Source organism: Sphaeramia orbicularis, chromosome 1 (genome assembly GCF_902148855.1).
Source record: "Sphaeramia orbicularis chromosome 1, fSphaOr1.1, whole genome shotgun sequence".
Classification (NCBI taxonomy): domain Eukaryota; kingdom Metazoa; phylum Chordata; class Actinopteri; order Kurtiformes; family Apogonidae; genus Sphaeramia; species Sphaeramia orbicularis.
In genome coordinates this window covers 43899687-43919987 of record NC_043957.1, presented here as the reverse complement: position 1 = coordinate 43919987, position 20301 = coordinate 43899687, and the positions used below count along the sequence as shown (strand labels likewise).

At 38.8% G+C, this 20301-nt stretch overlaps 1 protein-coding gene and 1 long non-coding RNA gene across 2 annotated transcripts in view; one reads left to right on the top strand and one right to left on the bottom strand.

Annotated features, from left to right (window-relative positions):
* The first annotated feature begins 1062 nt into the window (after positions 1-1062).
* LOC115422564 (uncharacterized) lies at positions 1063-18630 on the top strand. The gene is made up of 3 exons (XR_003935853.1): positions 1063-1141; positions 8232-8233; positions 18619-18630. It is a non-coding gene; the product is annotated as an uncharacterized LOC115422564 (long non-coding RNA).
* Positions 2930-20301, bottom strand: part of ctnna2 (catenin (cadherin-associated protein), alpha 2) — a 602172-nt gene continuing 584800 nt past the window's right edge. The window contains 2 exon segments of the mRNA XM_030138923.1: positions 2930-3289; positions 5951-6085. Coding sequence (XP_029994783.1) covers positions 3002-3289; positions 5951-6085 — 423 coding nt within the window. The 3' untranslated portion in view covers positions 2930-3001.

Genomic DNA, 20301 nt, shown 5'->3' with positions numbered 1-20301 from the left:
CTGACACCATAGATGAGGTTATACTACAGCCAACATGCTAAGAAGTCCAGTACTGTCTTCATGTGCGTCATGTAACTAATGTTACCCATATAGAGGTGAATTAAATGAGGCAAAAAAACAACAACTTCAATATCTATCTTTTTGTCTTCTTCCGCCTAAATTACTCTTTTCTACAGGGTGGGAAGGCAAAATTTACAATGAATATTTAGTTGTTTTTTCTCAGCAGGCACTACGTCAATTGTTTTGAAACCAAACATACATTGATGTCATAATCATACCTAACACTATTATCCATACCTTTTCAGAAACTTTTGCCCATATGAGTAATCAGGAAAGCAAACGTCAAAGAGTGTGTGATTTGCTGAATGCACTCGTCACACCAAAGGAGATTTCAAAAATAGTTGGAGTGTCCATAAAGACTGTTTATAATGGAAAGAAGAGAATGACTATGAGCAAAACTATTACGAGAAAGTCTGGAAGATACTATTAAAGAAGAATGGGAGAAGTTGTCACCCGAATATTTGAAGAACACTTGCGCAAGTTTCAGGAAGCATGTGAGGGCAGTTATTGAGAAAGAAGGAGGACACATAGAATAAAAACATTTTCTATTAAGTAAATTTTCTTGTGGCAAATAAATTCTCATGACTTTCAATAAACTAATTGGTCATACACTGTCTTTCAATCCCTGCCTCAAAATATTGTAAATTTTGCTTCCCCACCCTGTACATCTAATCTCAACTTAATTTGACGAACAATGTCCTCACCTATTGGTTTTGTGTCCTCCAAAACAACTACATGCACACACACACATACATATGTATGTATACACACACACACAGGCATGCACAAACATGCCTTCAACACCTTCAGACTGTTCAAATCTGAGTCTCTGTCTCACCTTGTCTTCATCGTCTGTATGTAATGCTAGTATGTTGATTTTCACTTGTCATGTTCTGTCTTGCCTCACTCAATAAAAACAAAACAAAAAAACATCCCTGACACCATAGATGAGGTTATACTACAGCCAACATGCTAAGAAGTCCAGTACTGTCTTCATGTGCGTCATGTAACTAATGTTACCCATATAGAGGTGAATTAAATGAGGCAAAAAACCCCAACTTCAATATCTACTTTTCATTTTGTATCATGTAAATAAACCTCTAATAAGTGGCTACTCGCCAAGAAAAGGCACAATGTGCATGGTAGTTTACTGGAATAAAATCTATGGGGTTATGTTAAAGATATCACGTATCGAACAAAGATACGAGACATCAACAACCTGAAGCAAAACATCACTGATGCCACCTGAAATTCATATATGCACATGGTTTTCAGGGGGTGAGCAGAGGCGTAGGCAGAAACAGACAAAAATAAGGAGGGAAACTTTAAAAATAGAAAATTAAATGATTGATAAAAACAAATGGATCTCAAAGACATGGACATGGAGGCAAGAACTGTAACAGTAATGAAAAGTGTGTTATCACTGTTATTGCTAGTTTGTCCCTTTTTTTCTCCTTCTGCCTAAATTACTCTTTTCTATATCTAATCTAGATATAGATCTATAATCTATATATCTAGAATATTTGTTTTTCAGGTAAATTCAGTTAGATATAACTTGGCCATTTGTGACATGAAAATATAGCATTAATTGTGAGGAAATTGGACATTTTTGACCTGAAAACATAGTTCATATGACCATCAACATGTTGCAACAGAACTGAAATCCTGTAAATTTGTATAACTTGCATTTACCAACACAAAGTTCTGTTGGGGATTCACTTATATTGATTTCTTATGCACAAAGACAGAAATAAGACCTCTAAGCAAATTTTAGCCGTAATATTTGACTTGAGATTTGTCTGTATGTGGCCCCTGAACAAAAATTAATTGGTAATATCTTCAGTTTAATGTCTTCACTTTGTAAATTCATCCAGCGGGCCCCACTGGACTGTTTGGCGGACCAGTTTTGGTCCACGGGCCGCATGTTTGACACCCCTACTTTATATAGTCGACCATACATACTTGTGCACATAGTTGTGACCGACAAGGTAATGATTAAAAAAAGACACGAAGCTTGAAGGATCAAGTTGAGGGATTTATTAGAGAAGGGTGAATATAAAGGTACTGTATGCAGGGATTCTATTCTCTGAGCAAACCACAACTAGTCAAACCTCTCCGTCTATATTTATACGCTACACAACTTCCAATCAAGGTCATCATAGTTAGTGATGTAACCATTAAATAAATTGAATTTGAAAAGGCAATACATTAGACCATAAGTGTGCTTTGGAAAAAAAAACACTATATGGATTATTATTATTATAATCATTGGGAACAAGGAAAACTACTTGGATGCCGACATCTCCGGTACCTTAAACATAAATTATTCTAGTACTACAGATTAACATTCAAATAAAATAAAATAAAAAAAAAAAACATAAGGAAAAAACAAATGGGAGCATACCATCAGTGATATATTCCCATAACAATAACTCCTCTACTGAACCATTCAGGAAATCCATTCAGACAGTTTAAATGTGTATACAAGCAGCCAGTCAGTAGCACATTAATGATAGAGCTAAAATATCAACTGCCACAAATTTTAGGTTGCCACTCTCTGCGCCTCCTCTGACATGTGTTTTTTGTTTTTTTTTTCTTCTTCCATATTTTCATGTTTGTATCACATTTTGGCTCTCACATATTAAGCTACAATAAGATCGATAAATAGTGTTGTGTGTGTGTGTGTGTGTGTGTGTGTGTGTGTGTGTGTGTGTGTGTGTGTGCGTGCGCCGGCTGCCTGTGGACCATGAGGCCCACAGTCGAACAGGAGCCATAGTGCGGCAGTTTAATATGTACTGTAGTCCTCCTGAGGCGTCACCAAGCACACACAGGGCAAACAGAGGTGGGTTAACACAATGTAAAAAGGGACTTCTCTTCAACATGTCACCATCATGTTTTCTTGTTTTTCTTCGGTGAGTATTATTTTTATTTTTCGTTTTTCTTAGAAGGAGTCCATGGCCTTGAATTCGCTGAGGGCCTGGACAGGGGAGATGTGTTTCTTCTGGGAACCTCGTCGAACGCGTGTCTGGCATTCCTCGGGCTTCTCCCTTTTTACCAAAGGCTTCTTTTCGGGGGCCTTCATGCGCCACGACACCACGGGCGAGTTAACGGCGGCCGTCCCGTAGACCTTTTGGTACTTGGTGGAGGCCACGTACGACGCCTTTACCGTCAGCACCACGGCGTTCATGAGGTTCTTGGCGGCTTGGATGAGGGAGGTGGCACTGTCCAACTACAACAGAGCAAGGATAGGCGGAGGGTAAAGTCAGCGTGAATCACACACAAGTCAAGCGAAGTCAATCAAAAGGGATAAAAAAAAATGCGATTTTTTTTTTTTTCTGCCCGATGTTAGGACGTATAACTCATGCAGCACCTAGGAGGTCTGAGCTGCTACTGGCAATTAAGCAGGATAAAAACATGGCCTTCGCTATGTGACATCTTATTTAGCAGTTCTTAATTAGCAGAGGCATGGCTCAGGTGTTCCTCCATCTCCGTCTGGTTTGTTTGGCTGACATTTAAGGGTCAGCGGCCAGTGGGCTTCCTTCTACCTCAAGCTGAGGCGAGTCAACTGCTTAGATTTAATGAGTGTGGACTCCAGCTGGCCACCATGAAAAGGTTAAAATCTCAGCAGGACTTGCATATCTCATATGAAACAAAAAGTATAATAGAGTCGTGAGGAATCAAGAAGGACTGTATCTGTAGAGGATGCCATGAAACCTCAGAGAAGCAAATAAAAGTAAAGTGCGATGTTAATTAGGGCGCACATATTAAACAAACATAGTTTTGGAGAAACTTCTTTAAAGGCAAAAGCGGCAGGAGTACAACGGTTTCTCTAAGAGTACAAACTGTTGGAGAAACCAGCCGCTCTGAGCGCAGAGATCGTCTCAGTACAAAGTTCACAAGTGATTCATGAAACTTTTTAAGCGTCATTTAAGTATCTCGTCCCTACTGAACCACATCCTGTTCCTAGAGTTGAACACGGAGAAGTTGAATAAAGGTGAAACGTTGAAAAATAAACTGTCACGTCCAGGTAAAGGGGGCATATTTTTCATATCTTTTTTTTTTTTTAATGGAATTCTGCATTTTAAAACATTTCCCTGAGGTCTACATAAACTGGAAATGCTATGTTTGGGTCTGAATTCTTCATTAATTCAACTCCACAGGTCCATCTTCAACCCTATTTCTGAGTAATGACACCAGAAAGGTTGCCCTTTAAATGCAAATGAGCCACTTCAGGCCCCGCCCCCTGCAGGTTGTTGACTGCAGCTCTGTCCCATTCAGCCAACAACGGAACATTTTAGGTAATCGGCTCAGAGTTTGGACATATTTTCAGTTTTTACTACAACCGCTGCTGCTGATAACACTGGTCAACAACAAATTTCTTAAGTTTTTTGAGCTGATTTAGGATAATTTTGGTGTGCTGAATCCAAAAATCACATTAATTTTGCTCAATCAGGTCAACTTTCTGAACTATGCTACATATTGGCTTTTTAACATTTTTGCTTACATTTATGGGCATTTTCACATCATATGATACAAAATTCTTTCATATTTCTTGCAATAAACAAGTTCTGAAGATTTTACTTTAGCCAATTTATGATTGTTTTTTTAAATATTACAGGTGAATGAAACGGCTTCGACGAGAAGATCTTGCAAAAATAAGCCTGATGTATTCTGCTACAGTTTGTAACACTTAATAAATACATCCTGTTAGAAATTTTTTATTTTTTTTCTCTTAAAACCTATTTTGGGTGAGAAGTATATAAAAAATCAAGTGATAAAGTCACAAAAATGTAATCAATTTTGTGAGAAGATCAAATTTTTCAAAATCAAATTAGCCAAAAAATCTGACCTGATTGAGAAAAACAGATGTCATTTTTGGTCCTAATTCAGTTGAAAAAACCTAGACAACTTGCAAAAAACATTTTTTTGTAACCCAGTGTAATCAATGATGGCATACTCGGAGAAATGTTCATCGGAAGTCTGGACCTTATATGTGCTAATGCTGTGACGTAACTACTTATAAAACGTAACAAATTAAGCAGGAATTTAAACAGGTTGTTGAAATCCACTTGATTTTTTACCAAAATTAATATAAAGATAACTTTGCAGCACCTGGAGGGTTCAAATTCAAACTGTATGAACTATTAGGGTCCAAATACACAAATAAATGAACCATAGACTAATAATAGTGGGTTTAGCAAAATATGACCTTTTTAATCTAAAACACTGGCGTTAAAGGAAGCTAGAGACATACATGTATAATAACATATAATAAGATTTTTTAATATAGGTGAGAAACCCATAAGACTGGAGGAGCCCGGCTAATGTGTTTCTTTTTAACATAACATAATGTTCATAAAATATTACAGAGTGAACTACCCTTGATATGTTTTTGCAGGAGGATTTATTGTATTATATAACATTTAGAACTTCATTTACGCAAACGCAGACAATTGTAGTCTCAGATTTGTAATTAACCGAGTTGGGCTTGAATGACAGAACGCGGAGATGCACCATCTCTCTACCATCGCTCTACCGTATACTGCGAAAATGTCAAATGTAAGGACTAAAGGCTAATCGAGCCATTTTGGTTGAAGCAGGCCTAATGTGTTTCATCGGGCATGAAAAATACAATTGGCAAAATGCCTGCGGTGGATCGTCCTGGTGGTACTAGATGCTAATCAGTCTGAAATAATTGCACAAGCCCTAATCTGCATGACCCTTCGTCTGGTCTTTGAAGCTCATTATAACCTTGAACTCCACGGTTTGCCCACCCAGGGCACGGGAGCAGAAAAAATGTCTTCAACGGACCGAGTGTGAAGATTCAAGGCCGAACACGTTTCCGCAGCCTCGGTGGAAGAAGTGTGTTGTTCTGTATGGATGGACTTACCCCAGACACGATGAGCTCTCCGCCCAGATTCTGAACCTCAGCTTTCACCTTGCTGCAGATATTGAGCTGATGACAGTACAGGGCAATTCTCTGCAGGTAGGCCAGCAGATCCTGCTTGCACGCTGAATCAGGGCACTGGGTGGAAAAAACAACAGCAATAATAAATGAGTACTGACCAAACTGTGGTCCGACACACCTTTAAGCCACAATACTCACCTAGTTATCATGTGGAATTCGTTTTTGTGTTTATACTGATATACGTCCTGTGGAATTCATTACAGGGGGGATATTTTTGCTGTTTTTTTTTAAATGGAATTACCGTACTTTCTGGACTATAAGCCGCTACTTTTTTCTCGTTTTGAACCCTGCGGCTTATACAGCGATGCAGCTCAAGTATAGATTTATACGGGCTAACAACCACCAGGGGGCGCTCTAGCAGGAAGTGCAAAAGTGAGACAGACAGGTGGAAGAGGTGATGCGAAGAGAAGAAGTTTTAATCTGAACTTTTAACAATCATTTTGCATATCATGCACAAACTCTCATCATGGAAAACACAAGAAGAAATGCATATTTTATATTTTGCAGCTTTTTTTTTTTTTTTTTAACAAAATTTTATTCATATTTCAAGCTTTACAATATGTACAATCCTTACATATTCTTAATGTAGAAAGCTACATATCTTTTATAACAAAAATAAATAAATAAATAAATGAACAAATAAACATAACGTCTCGGCAAACTGGTACCTCAAATCAGTGTACTGTTACAAGGTCTTATTTGCATACCTAATATATCTGCCTACAATTATTTTAATAATTACATAAAAATACAAATAATATCCCCCCAGCGCCAGAGTTTCAAATGCTACAATATCAAATCCAAATGGGTTATCAAAGGATTCCACCTCTTCTTGAACAAATCAGTGGTAAGGTTTAGGTTTGCTGTTATTTTTTCCATTGTATAGACCCTCACAATTCTTTCCTTCCACTGATTTATTGTTGGAGGAAGTGGTTTTTACCAGGATACAGTTATCATTTTTTTTGCTACCAAGACAAGAATTTTCAAAAGATATTCTCTATCCTTATTTAAAAAAATTAGCAGGGAGCACTCCAAAGACAAAAATCAGTGGGTCAAATTCAATGTAAGTGTGTAGTATTTTAGAAAGTTCCCCCCTAATTCCCTCCCAGAAAGACTTAAGTTTTGGACAATCCCAAAAAATGTGTGTGTGATCTCCAATTTGTCCACAATGTCTCCAGCATAAATTTGTTTTAGTATATTTTGCAGCTTTTAAGTTAAAAGTAATCAGTGTCTGTCAAAGACGGAAATAGAGCTGCAGCACGGAAGTGCCATTGAGCAACAACGGAGGAGAGACGTAGAAGGTGTGTGACGGAGCCTTTCTGAGGCTGTTCAACTGAAGAACACTGAAGAAGATGACTGCAGTGGTTTCAATGAGCAGAAGGAAGATGAAGACAGAGATCAATGCCTTTTCTGGGTTTTTTAACCAGCCGTGTTCCTGCCGTTTTACTGCCATATTACAGGCACTGTTTGGAAAAAAGTGGTTAATGTATGGAAATAAATATTTAAATAATCTTTCTGTTTACCATCGTTCTGTGTAAATATCTCATGTCACAACGTGGACACCTGCGGCATATAGTCAGGTGCGGCTTATATTCCGGTGCGCCTTATAGCCCAGAAAGTACAGTATTCATTTTAAAACATTTCCCTGTGGTCTATATAAACTGTAAATGCTATGCTTGGGTCTGAATTCTTCATTAATTCAACTCCAAAGGTCCATCTTCAACCCTATTTCTGAGTAATGACACCAGAAAGGTCGTTTTGAGCACTGGCCCTTTAAATGCAAATTAGCCACTTCATGCCACTTGTGCTGTTCTGTCCTGTTCAACCAACAACTGAACATTTTAGGTAATTGTCTCGAAGTTTGGACATATTTTCAGTTTTTACTACAACCGCTGCTGCTGACAAACAATTATGTCGTACTCTGAGAAATGTTCGTCGGAAGTCTTGACCTTATTTGTGCAAATGTCTAGTTGTATATGTAACAAATTAAGCAGGAATTTCAACAGGTTGTAGAAATCCACTCGATTTTTGCCTAAGGGTACGTTTACACGGCAACACTCCGCAAAGATTTCTCCTTTGCGTTATAAAATCATTCCGCGTTAAGACGAAGCCGCTATGATAATGATCTGCGTTAACATGAGTCCGCGAGAACAGCTGAATACGCTGTAGTGGCCATGCCAGACCAGTAGCTGGCAATGTAGAGCTGTAGTGAAACAGTGGTGGTAAAACACGCGCCTGTGCACAAACGATTTCCGGTTTAGACAGCCTTTAAATGAGGAGAAGAAGAAGACGAGGCGGACAACACTATTTACAAACAACAATGGCGAGTGGTCGTACAAAGACGCAGGACTTCTTTGTGTGGACAGACGAGCTGAGCACAGTTAGCAGCACGTATGTTGTTCTGAAACCGGCCATTGTTGTTGTGGTTGTTCCTTCTTTTTCTGCAGCTTTATTGTGTCATAGAGGCTGGCAAACCAGCTTGGAGGCGCATTACCGCCACCAACTGGCCTGGAGTGGGTTAACTGGCGGGTCGTGGCTGCGCGCGCATGCGGTGATGTCATATTTTACCCCGAAACGCTCCGATTCGCGTTAACACGGAGCTGAAATGCGGAGCGTATCGATAACATTCCACCCTGGACCCTGGTATCAAAAGTTTCCGGATTCAGGCACTCTAGGCACCGTTTCCATGTTAACAGAAGGCTAATCCGCGATGAAATCTTCCCGGAGTCGACTGAATCCGACGCCGTGTAAACGGCCCCTAAAATGAATATAAAGATAGCTTTGTAGCACCTGGAGGGTTCAAATTCAAACTTTTTGAACTATTAAAGTCCAAATACACAAATAAATGTACCAACAACTAATAAAAGTGGATTAGCAAAATATGAGCCATTTAAGTTTTTTTGTTTTGTTTTGTTTTGTATTCAGTGATGCATTTGATAACCACTGCAACTTGCAAAATCTAATTCTCAAAAATATTGTTTATGTAAAACTGGCAGTGGTGTATGTCTTAAAAATAAATATATAGAAAACAGTATGAGGCACATCTGAACATGGTCTGACACCTCTTAGCCTTTCACAACATAAGGGTAAAATAAGACATTAAATTAACCCATAAAGACCCAGTGCTCCAAAATATTTTTTTGGTCCATATTTAACTTTTCTTAACTGATTTATCACCATTATTATAATATTGTCCTTTGTATTTTGCATTTTTTTCAGTGAAAATCAGATATTTTCCTATATTTAATTCACTGATCATGTAGATGTTCATAAAAGCTCAGATTAAAGTAGAGGGTTATTATATCAGAAACAGAGAAAACTAAAGAAAAAGTGACTTTTTCAGTGAAGGTATCATTAATTGAACATAAACCCAGTGTCTCCATCCACTGTCACTGATCCAATTCTATGGGTTTTACCGGTGAATCAATGTTGTAGAAGATGACTGTGTTTCCACGGTAACTACAGAGCCTCTGAATGTCCAAATAGGTCATATCTTATGATCATGACAAGATGATAAACTGCATTTTACCTGAATTATTTTAATATGTTTGATGGGTTGAGTGGTTCAGAAGGTATTAAACATTTTAGATCAGTAGATGCTTTTGGTCACTGGTGGACTTTTGGGTCTTAATGGGTTACTGAGGAAATTATAAGAGAACTTCCTCTTTGTGGAAAACATTGGTTCACATTAGTTTGTATTGATCTGATGCTGTAGAAGTTCAGGTGAACGTCAACAACAGGACCAGGACATGTCAACAAGATCCAAAATAAAAGCATCCATAGTGAAAGTCAACAATATATAACTAAAAAACACACTTAGAGAAATGTAAAAAGAAATTTCACTTCATTATGTACAATACAGTAATACATTTCATTGCATTTTGTAATTAATTCTTACACATTCTGGTTTTGTGATGAAAATATAATATGTTTTATCATATAATAACCAACTAAGCTACACTTTGTAAATGTTAATAGAAATAAACAGTCACCCCAAGGCAGCTTTTTACCTCATCTATCATCCGAATACAGTCCAACTCACAACAGCTGACCTGGAAAAACTCAGATACACCTTTATTTTAGGGCAGGGCCGACTACAACGGGGACCAAAAATATTCAGCTTATTCCAAATGCAGCTGCTCCAAGTTTGAATTTAACACAACATGTTAGGAAATGTACCACACATAATGACATAAACAAAATAACACGTAATGAAATTAAAATGTGATACCCTGTTGAATTATTACATAATGTGGTGTTTTTGCATAATGTCTTGTCATAACGTGTAAAGACAAAACAGAGCTTTAATCCAGATTTCCTTAGATAATTACACGTGAATACTCTCACTAAAGGTACTTCTGCTGTCGTTACGACTCGTGGGCTCTGATATGGGGCTGTTTTTTGAGCAGAAAAACTATAAACACAAAAACTTCAACAAAATCAGTAGGGGTCCAGAAAATTCGGTCACTAATTATACTTTGCGCAGAGTGTTGCTGTGTTGCTTAGCATTTGTTTTTATTGGTGGGTTCTTGCAGGTATGAGTTTCAAAGGCATGTTGAGATGACACTGCAGGGTGTCAGCTCATTCATTTCACAAAGAACAAGTTTGTCACCACATGTTGCAAAACTAAAAAAAAACAGATCAATCAGAAGCCAGTGAACACTACTACTTTGAAAACAACTTTCTTCCCACAGCAGCCTTTCTTTTCTAAGTGTCCTTCTACTTGATTTCTTTTATTTTCTTTTAGAAGTTCTGGTCAGATCCTCCCGGCCTTTTTGTTACCTCAGTAACAAAAAAAAGCCCATCATACGGCGCAGTAAATGGACCAATAGGGAACATGAGGACAGCCTCCTCAGGTCTCCACAGTTTAGCCCTATTATTCCATCTGGAGGCCTTCCAGGAGTCAGCTATGGCCCACTAAGCTCCCTGTGGGTTAAGAACACTGCATCAGCTGCTTAAACACTGTGAGCATCATTTTGTAGCAACACCTTTCTTCTCGCCATTAATATTAAACGCTTCTAACTAGGACATTCTGCAGCTCTGTGTGGGGAAACGTGCAGCTCATTTCCTTGTCTTGTGGGCTCGAGTGGAGGGGGATGGCAAGTTAAACACAGAGTTGTGATATGAATACACCTCCTCCAGGGCTTACAGACATCCTGGCTGCCCATCTTTCCTGCTCTTCTCAGAGGAAGAGCCTCTTGTGATAAGAGAAACAGTATTGATTGGCCACAAGTGCCCTTCACAAATGATGGTCACAAATAGCGAGTCAAACACAGTCCTCCCATTGTCTGCTGAAAGTTTTCTCTATCCTACACATATAATTGCAAAGAGCAATTCAAGGCTTGATGTACGTTTATAGGTGTGGGCGCTATCAGAGCAGTACAAGTGCCTCAGTAAATAAGAGTGGAGCTGCCACCAGCAGCAGCAGCTTCCCCTTCACACAGTGCCAGTGTCTGCAGATGGAGGAGGAGCTGCTAGCTCATAGAGCAGCCAGTGAGGCAGAGGGAAGCTTCTTCCTGGACATTATCACTGCACCGCCACTCCTGGATACCATCACTGCTAACTGCACTTCATACTGCAGGAACACACACACACACACACACACACACACACACACACACACACACACACACACACACATACACACACATGCACACACACACACACCCTCCTGCCCTAGGCAAGTTTGATGCAGACATGACACAATAGTTCCCTATTGTGCAGTTGACTAATAGTCCATTTCTTCCACAAATTCCCTCTTGATGTAAATAAACAGTATGCTCCATTACTTTTGCAGGCCCATTGAAGCTCCATCTTGCCATTTCTCTCTGCCCGTCATAGTGAAACAGCATTCATTACAGACTAGTGAGGAGATGTTGTGTGCTCTGTTGCCTGGCCTTTCTCTGACTTGTCTTGACCTTAGCAGATCTCTGAGCATTTCTTTTTTTCAATATTTGTTTTTGGGCAGTTCTGTGGCTTTTGTCTGATATTCCTCTGTATATATTAGACAAGAGCCTACACTGTACCATAGATTTAAATGCACATTTAAAACCCAAGCTCCTGTGTTAAGACCTGGAGTAGAGCAGTAGACCTGAACCTGATCAGCGATCTGTAATTACAGCTGTCAGTCACATATTTAACCTCCCTATCTGTCTGAAAATGTCTGCGATTAAAAGGAGATTTTCTACAGCCTAGAAACACAGGCAACGATTAGAGGGAGAAGTCCTCTCAGACCACATGAAAGGTAATTATAGATATTTTGTCCAATGATGCTAAAATACTCTCAAGAACTGCATTTTATCTTATCTTATCTTAGCTTAGCGTAATTTCTTGGCCTTCTATTGCCTGTTTTAACCACAGGTCACCACATCCAGAGAAACAGCTGCAGCCTGTATTGTGTTGTTTTGTATATATAATGAATGAAACATGCCCCCGTTGAATATTTCAGAATATGAGGCCTGGTGTTGAGACGGGGGTGACACTATCAGACCAAGACAGTTTGTCAAAACATAAGTCCCATCTCATCACCTGGCTGCATTTAGAAGCAGAGTTAGTCTGTTATGTGATCGTTGATATCAGCTAAATCATGACAGTTTTCTACATAATTATTATCATGGTCATTTAAATGGTCTAAAAAAGTCACACATTTGGGCAAAGAGACTCAAATGAAATGGTCGACCCATTACAGATTCAAAGGGTTCCTGCTTAAAGCTGTTGACTGGATGTCTGTCTCGTCTCAGGTTTAACTTTCACCTGTTGGTACAGATTAGCTGCTAATCTTTCTATTTTCTCATTCAGTACATGTCAACTTCACCACAGACCAAGCACTCAAGTGTTCCAGTACAACCTGAAAGTGCTTATTATATTTCATTAACATCTAAAAACCACATCCACTTATTTTCCTTTCTTTTGTTCATCTTTTGGAGAACATTCTCAGTAGAGAAAAGGAAGCTGAACAACTTGAATGGAATAATGACATGTAAAAGCTTTTCTGTGCTCTCATAATCAAGTTTAATGTTAAAAGTTACTATTTTTCTATTTGAATCTTAATACAGATTATGAAAGCAGTTATGCAACTTGTTACTTGTTACTGTTATTTAAAAGAAATTCCTTGCCTTACAATATTACTGTCTCAGAATTGTAATGTGTTACATGACTCCTGTATTACTGTGGAGTTTCATACAGACTCTGGTCATAAATGGAACATGTGCAGTAGGGTTAGGGTTAGGGTTAGGGTATACACCCCGTACAGACGACAACAGAATCATGTCAATCTGCAAAAGTTTAATATTGTTTCTGCCTGTCGTCCACATGACACTGGTGCTGTCGGTGCCCTGAAACAGTGTTGTTGGAGAACGGGTCCCAGAACGGAAAAATCTCACAACGCTGCCCTCGCATTGCTGTATGGATAGGCAAAACCCCACTTTTGGAAGTGATGATGCCATAGTACCATGTGGCCAGAAGAACAAAACCCTGGACATAACCTCATGCACATGCTCCCTGCATTCTTCGGTGATTTTAATGTATCCTGCGGCTCTGCCTGTGTTTGTGTACAGCACCACATATAGGTGTGGCATACGTATTAAACTGTTTTAACCCAGTTTTTCTGCTTCCACCAGGATACAGATATTTCTTGAAACAGTACTTGTGTGGATGCGAAACTTTTAGAATCTGCTACAGAAAAATACCACGAGCGCTGTTGTCTGGACGTAGCCTCTGGTAACTGGTACCCTAGCCTTTTCCTGTTACTGGATAGGTACATGGCATGTGCGATACTGATTGCAGGATGACAAGTTACCAGTCTGCACATGATAGAATGAGGGCACTGACTGGATCTGTGGTAACAGACAAATGAGAAAGTTAGTCCCACAGTACTGAGGCAATAGTGACTTCAATTACAGGGTGGGGAAGCAAAATTTACAATATTTTGAGGCAGGGATTGAAAGACAGTGTATGACCAATTAATTTACTGAAAGTCATGAGAATGTATTTGCCACAAGAAAATTGACATAATAGAAAATGTTTTTATTCTATGTGTCCTCCTTCTTTCTCAATAACTGCCTTCACACACTTCCTGAAACTTGCACAAGTGTTCCTCAAATATTCGGGTGACAACTTCTCCCATTCTTCTTCAATAGTATCTTCCAGACTTTCTCGTAATAGTTTTGCTCATAGTCATTCTCTTCTTTCCATTATAAACAGTCTTTATGGACACTCCAACTATTTTTGAAATCTCCTTTGGTGTGACGAGTGCATTCAGCAAATCACACACTCTTTGACGTTTGCTTTCCTGATTACTCATATGGGCAAAAGTTTCTGAAAAGGTATGGATAATAGTGTTAGGTATGATTATGACATCAATATGTGTTTGGTTTCAAAACAATTGACGTAGTGCCTGCTGAGAGAAAACAACTAAATGTTCATTGTAAATTTTGCTTCCCCACCCTGTAAATTATGGGTGAAAAGTGTGTTGTAACGCAAGCACTATTGAACATGTACCAAGTAAAATATTACTGAAAATTCATTAGTAATGCCTTACACTACTGCGTTACAGCAAAAAGTAATCCATTACTGTAATGCATTACTTTAGTAGTGTGTTACTCCCAACACTGATGGAACCTACAGTTTGAGGGATTTGCTTTTTTTCATTCACAGGATATGAGATATAATACATAGTCCTGCGAAAAGAATTATAATACTGAGAAAATACAGATGGAATCTTGACTGAATAAATGAAGAAATGCATGTTGGTAAAACTAAAGTGAAGCTGGTTTTCCTTTGTCAGAAAAAGCGTTTGATTCTCAGTTAACGACTTTCACATAGAAACAGCATTCATGTTTGAAGATAGTGGATAGTGAGTCCTCTCTCGCTGGCTTGTCTTAACTGTAGTTTTTGTTTTTAGTGGGGAGCCTTTTAATTGCACATCAGTCACACTTTGTTTCTCTGCCGTCAGCAGAGGCGACAGGAGCTCGACTCTCGTTGTTGTGCAGTTAATATGGCAGAGTTTTACGCTGTAATGACTAAAGTGAAACCTGGAAGTCTGCGTAATGAGCTTCAAACCTGAGTGTTTAAGCAGCGTTTAGAAACACATAGCGTTTTTTGGTTCCTGGATCACTACTTAGTGGGGTGAATTTTAACTTGATGAGTGGAGTCGAAAAAGGACCGTCGACAAATCTTATAAAAACATTCAACTCGGCAACGAAGCGATCCTGTTAAACAGCTTATTCCTTTGTGTCTAATGTGTCCCTGCCGGAGGAGCCTCAAGAACTATTGGAAGTCATATTAATGTTGCCTCATCGATAAGAATAACAGTGGCCCTGTAGTTTTTGTTGAGTCAATACTACACACACTGCTGCTGCCAATATTTACTGGAGAACCACAACTGTGTTAAGCTACAGGTGAAAATGGTCCCTGGAAAAGTGCATTTTTACATTGACTACAATGTGTAGTTTGGAAAAATACATTTGATTCTTTTGCCAACTCACCTGGAATTCTCAGATCAGGTCACGGATGGTCTTGAAACTTTTACAAAGTGAAAACCTGAAGCTGTACTCTAAATACTTTTATAGTCATTAGTGTTTGAAGTTTGTCCCTTGGAGCTAAATTTAATCATTACTGTGTGTATTCGTAGCTGCACCAAAACTGTATTGGGAAATTTATACCGAACATCCAAGACACCTAAAGGATAATTTGCAACATTTACTCACCTTAATAGTTTTTTTTTTTTTTTACTAAGATCAGTTTAGTAAACATTAATTATTTGTCACATGAATAATAAGAATCTTAGTATCTCCACTAGTTTTCATATTCATACAAGTTTGTTGGATTGATATGGTTTTATGGTTATTAACTTGCTAAATACATCTCCAAATGTAAAAGACACATTTTGACTGTGGAATTTTATTTATTTATCTTTAGCAGCAAAATATTAAATTGTCGTTGGTCCAGATATGATTTTTTTTTTTTTTTCCCGTTGTGGTCCAGTTTTCATTTATTGCTGGACAGACTGTATTGTGATTTTTGTTCACATGGATGTCCGGAACACATTTCAATCCAGTCCAGTGAAAAATAAGTAATCGATGAGGGTTCAAATACACATAGTAAAACTAAAAAAGCTCATGATTAAAAAAGTACTGGTGTAGATACTGTAGCTTCAGCCTTAATCAGAGCTGTCAAACACTTCCTGGTGTGACATGTCTAAAAGCAGCTGATCGGGCCGGGAAACTTTTCAACATAAAATTTCCCAAGAAAATCTCTAACTCATGTGTAATGGAAGACATGACGAAAGTAATCAATTTATCCATTGACCTTGATTTTCTACATGATAATACAAAATTTAGAAAAATTTCACAAAAGTAATAGAGTCTTGTTATGTCCCCTAATAACACACTAAGGTTGCAATTATGAATTTCAGAGTATTTCTATGAGTGCCCTATGAAGGGTTAAATACATTAAAGTTTCTACAATAAACAATCAACATATATGCTGTACGTTGTTAAAAAGCTTAGATTCTCAGTAACTGACTTGCTAAGTTTATTCCTGAACAACAAAATTAGTGAGAGAATCACCTGGATAGAGATCAAAGCTGATGGGACTAGTAAAAGCTGATTAAATTGTATTTTAGCCACATACCAAAAAAGACAATTTTCTGAAACTAGATGTTATTACCTTTCAAATGAAGTGTCATTGATTAATCATGGCCTCGTGGTTCTTCAGTTGTAAGCTTTGGAACTTGGTATGTATGAGAAATTACAGAAAATCAACACAAATGAGATGGGAAGGACCAGGTTAAATAATGGCATAAAACAACCAGGATTAAAAAAATGACCTGTCTTTTGGCATTGGCTACAATATACTTTTTTTCCCAAACTTAGGTCCCATAGGGCACAACAGGAAGGGGCGGGACTTCATCTCTCTATCCGCTCTATATTTGAGTCGGAATTTACGTTAGTGGATTAACTGAACACCACGGTGATAAACATGTCCAAGGAGCCATTAACTGTCTTTCATTAAAACTCCAATGTATTAACATACTTTTACATAAATGTACAGATGACAACTGGCTGCAGAGGCACATTTTATCACAGCTGGAACTGCAGAATTACAAAACTGTCAAACACTGCCTGGATTACATAGTGATACATACTGTCAGTGCTGTTCTGCACAGCAACAACAATCAACAATCAATGTATGTCTCACAATAGCCATTGTTACCTATTGTACAGCTGCCCTAAACTATTTAGGGTTGTGTCTGTAGGAGGCATACTTAAAGAATGGAGCTGAGTGGGGAACAGGGAGTGGGAGAAATAGAGTAGAAAAAAGGCATTGTTGGAGTGAAATGGGCTGAGGTGCCCCGAGGGGTTTATCTATGTCAAGTGCTGTGCTTAAATGACTATGAAAGAGCTTTCCGTCCTCCTACCCTTCCACACAGAACAGCCTTCTGCTTCACACGTGTTCATCAATAGGGCTGATGTGGAGTCATGGCGACAAGGTTTGCTACTTAAGGGACCTGACTGAAAGCAGCGGAGCAGCCTGCGTTCCTACTGTCAAACCACAGTGCCCTCCACAAGCACAGGTTATCAAGCGTAATGTGTGAATGCAAAATACTTGTCTTCCTCATTTGAAATAAAAGCAAATAATCAAGGTTATGTTATTTGTTGTGTAATTCCATTATGTTGTTTGATAAGAGCAAACCATTGCCATTTTAACTATTAATAAGGCCTTCCATTTCCAGAATGACATGGAAAACAGATGCTTTACATTGAAGCACTTCTATAATAAATACATGGTAGAATTTTTTTTTTTAATCCTCAGGTTCCACTTTATTTCCTGAGCACAGATCTCTGAAAGTGTAACAGAAGGCTTTGAATATTCAGTACACACTGGTCTAGGAACCATTTAAGGGAATATTAAAAATGGCAAGGCCACCTGCTCTTTTCATTATGGCAACTGTTGATTCAGAAACAGGCCCTGAAAGTGATGTGCCATGTGACGGATGCACTCCCACCTAAACCCTGTTAAACACTGGTCATCTCTCACCACATAAACACAAGTTTATCTTCTGTGTCGCAGATTCAGCTCTGAACTACACACATGCTGTGACGCAGGCAAAGACCTGCGAAATAATCTCACACTTGGAAACATGCAAAAATGTTTCTATTCCAGGCTCACGCTCTAAGCTCTGTGTTTGTGGTAATTACTGCATAACAGGCAGAGTGATGCGTTCACAGCCTGAAACTTTGTTCTGTAGTGCAATATGCTCTTGAGAGCAGGACAGTGCGACATGAGGAGAACAGTGCCAGCTTGACTAAAGATGCCTTCTGGCCCAGTTGAAAGTCTAGCATACTTTAAGGCCACTCAAACTGACAGCAGTCGGCACTACAGCAGAAGGCTTGTCGATATATTGTTAGGAACCCACACACTCTCATGAGGAGGCAGGGAATAAAGAAATTGTGCAGCGTTCCTTTAAGATCTTCCATTGATACAAGCATATTAATGCAATGTGTGTGAACTTGTATCAAACCCTTTGCTCTTTAGATAATATACCCTGGAAAGACTGAGTAGCTCCTACATCAATAAAAAAAGAGCAGAATGATTTCAAAGCAATTAGAAAGCTTTTAAAGTCTGACTTCCTGCTGCGTTCCCAGTTACACACAGTGAAGCAGGTGATTTTAGAGCTGCGGTGGCATGGGTTACACAGCGCATGATGGCCATTCTCAGCATTAATAACAGACCCTTCAGACCAGTGACAAACGGTCAAGGGCCGCATAGCCTCACGTCATCATGAATAGAAAAAAAAAGAAATAATGATACAATAAAATAAATGTTGATATTTGTCCTTCGATCTGTACTATAAACTCATTTTCTGTGTGATTAAATAATTTTGATTAAATTTCAATTCAAAATTGCAGGATTTCAAATACAGGGAAGAGATGTGCGGTGTGGCAGCAGCAAGCTGAGCCTCACCTTGGATCACGTAGTCCCTCACACACTGTGCTTCATCCCATGCAATTAGAGTGTGTTAGAGTCTTTCTGTATGTCGCCAATAAAATGGTTTCAAACACTTTGATTACATGTTGACTTTCCATAGTCCAGAGAATGTATCAAATGTATGTGTGTAACTTGTTCAGTCTCACAGATCAATCATAAAACCGTATAAAAAAGGCATTTGGTGAGGCAGCCAGTACTCCTGCTTCATGGCAGAGGGCGCTCTTGAGCACACAGGGTCTTCTTGCTACTGCGCTAGCTACAAGTCAAGTGTAGTGATTTGTTTATTTTTCCTTCTCACTCCGACTTAATCCCAAAATGGAAGATTACATATCCAACATCATTTTCTTAAAAAATTTAATTTTGACCTTAAATGAAGTATGCGTCACACATGTATGTGTAAAGAATGCTGATATGAGATATGGAACATAACCTGTTAACTGTTGCCAATCAAACAGTGAATTAGATACAGTTACATCCAGCTTTATTTTGAAAGCTCCCTGTTGGGTTCCTGCTAGTCCACCTGTGCCAGCTGGACGGCAGGGATGAAATAACCAGTCCCTTTGTTTCAGTCATTCGGTTTGTTTTACTGGCCTCCAGCTTCAGCAGCACACTTAGCATTCCCAAACAACCCGACTCCGAGAAGACCGGACCCCGGCGCGACGGGGGCCGTTACCGGCCTCACACCGTCCACGGGCTGAGCCTCGATCAGAAGGACTCAGGCCCGTCTTGTATCAAGACGTTTGCTCTTCGTTTTGTTTTGATTCAGTTTTCTATTGTTTCAAAACACATTACTTTATCAGTTAATTATGGCCCTGTGTCTATCACTATGTTCGGTTCATGAGCCAGCTGTAATAATACTCCTTTGGGTTCATATATTTGTAGATCTGACTGAGTCAGAGCCTCACCAACCATAAACCTCACCAGATGTCACTGCTTCAGAGACAGTGAAACATGGTGAACATTGTAGCCACATATCTCCAACAGTGAGTAGGCAGTTGGAATAAGTCTGCCCACTATTACGGCACTAATAAATGTACAGCCAGCGCGCTAACAACTATGCACTGAAAATGATATAGAATTTAATAAAAAAAAAAAAAGGTTTGCATGTTGGAGACTGTTCTTTAACACACAATTTTAAATGAACAATTTCTAATTATTTTATATAATAATAATATGCAATTTCTTTGCATCTCCTTTAAAAATTTAAATCATTATTAGGACTATACAGCCTTCAGTTAAGTGAAAAAGATTTGATCATTGCTGCTTTGAGCCTCCAACACCGT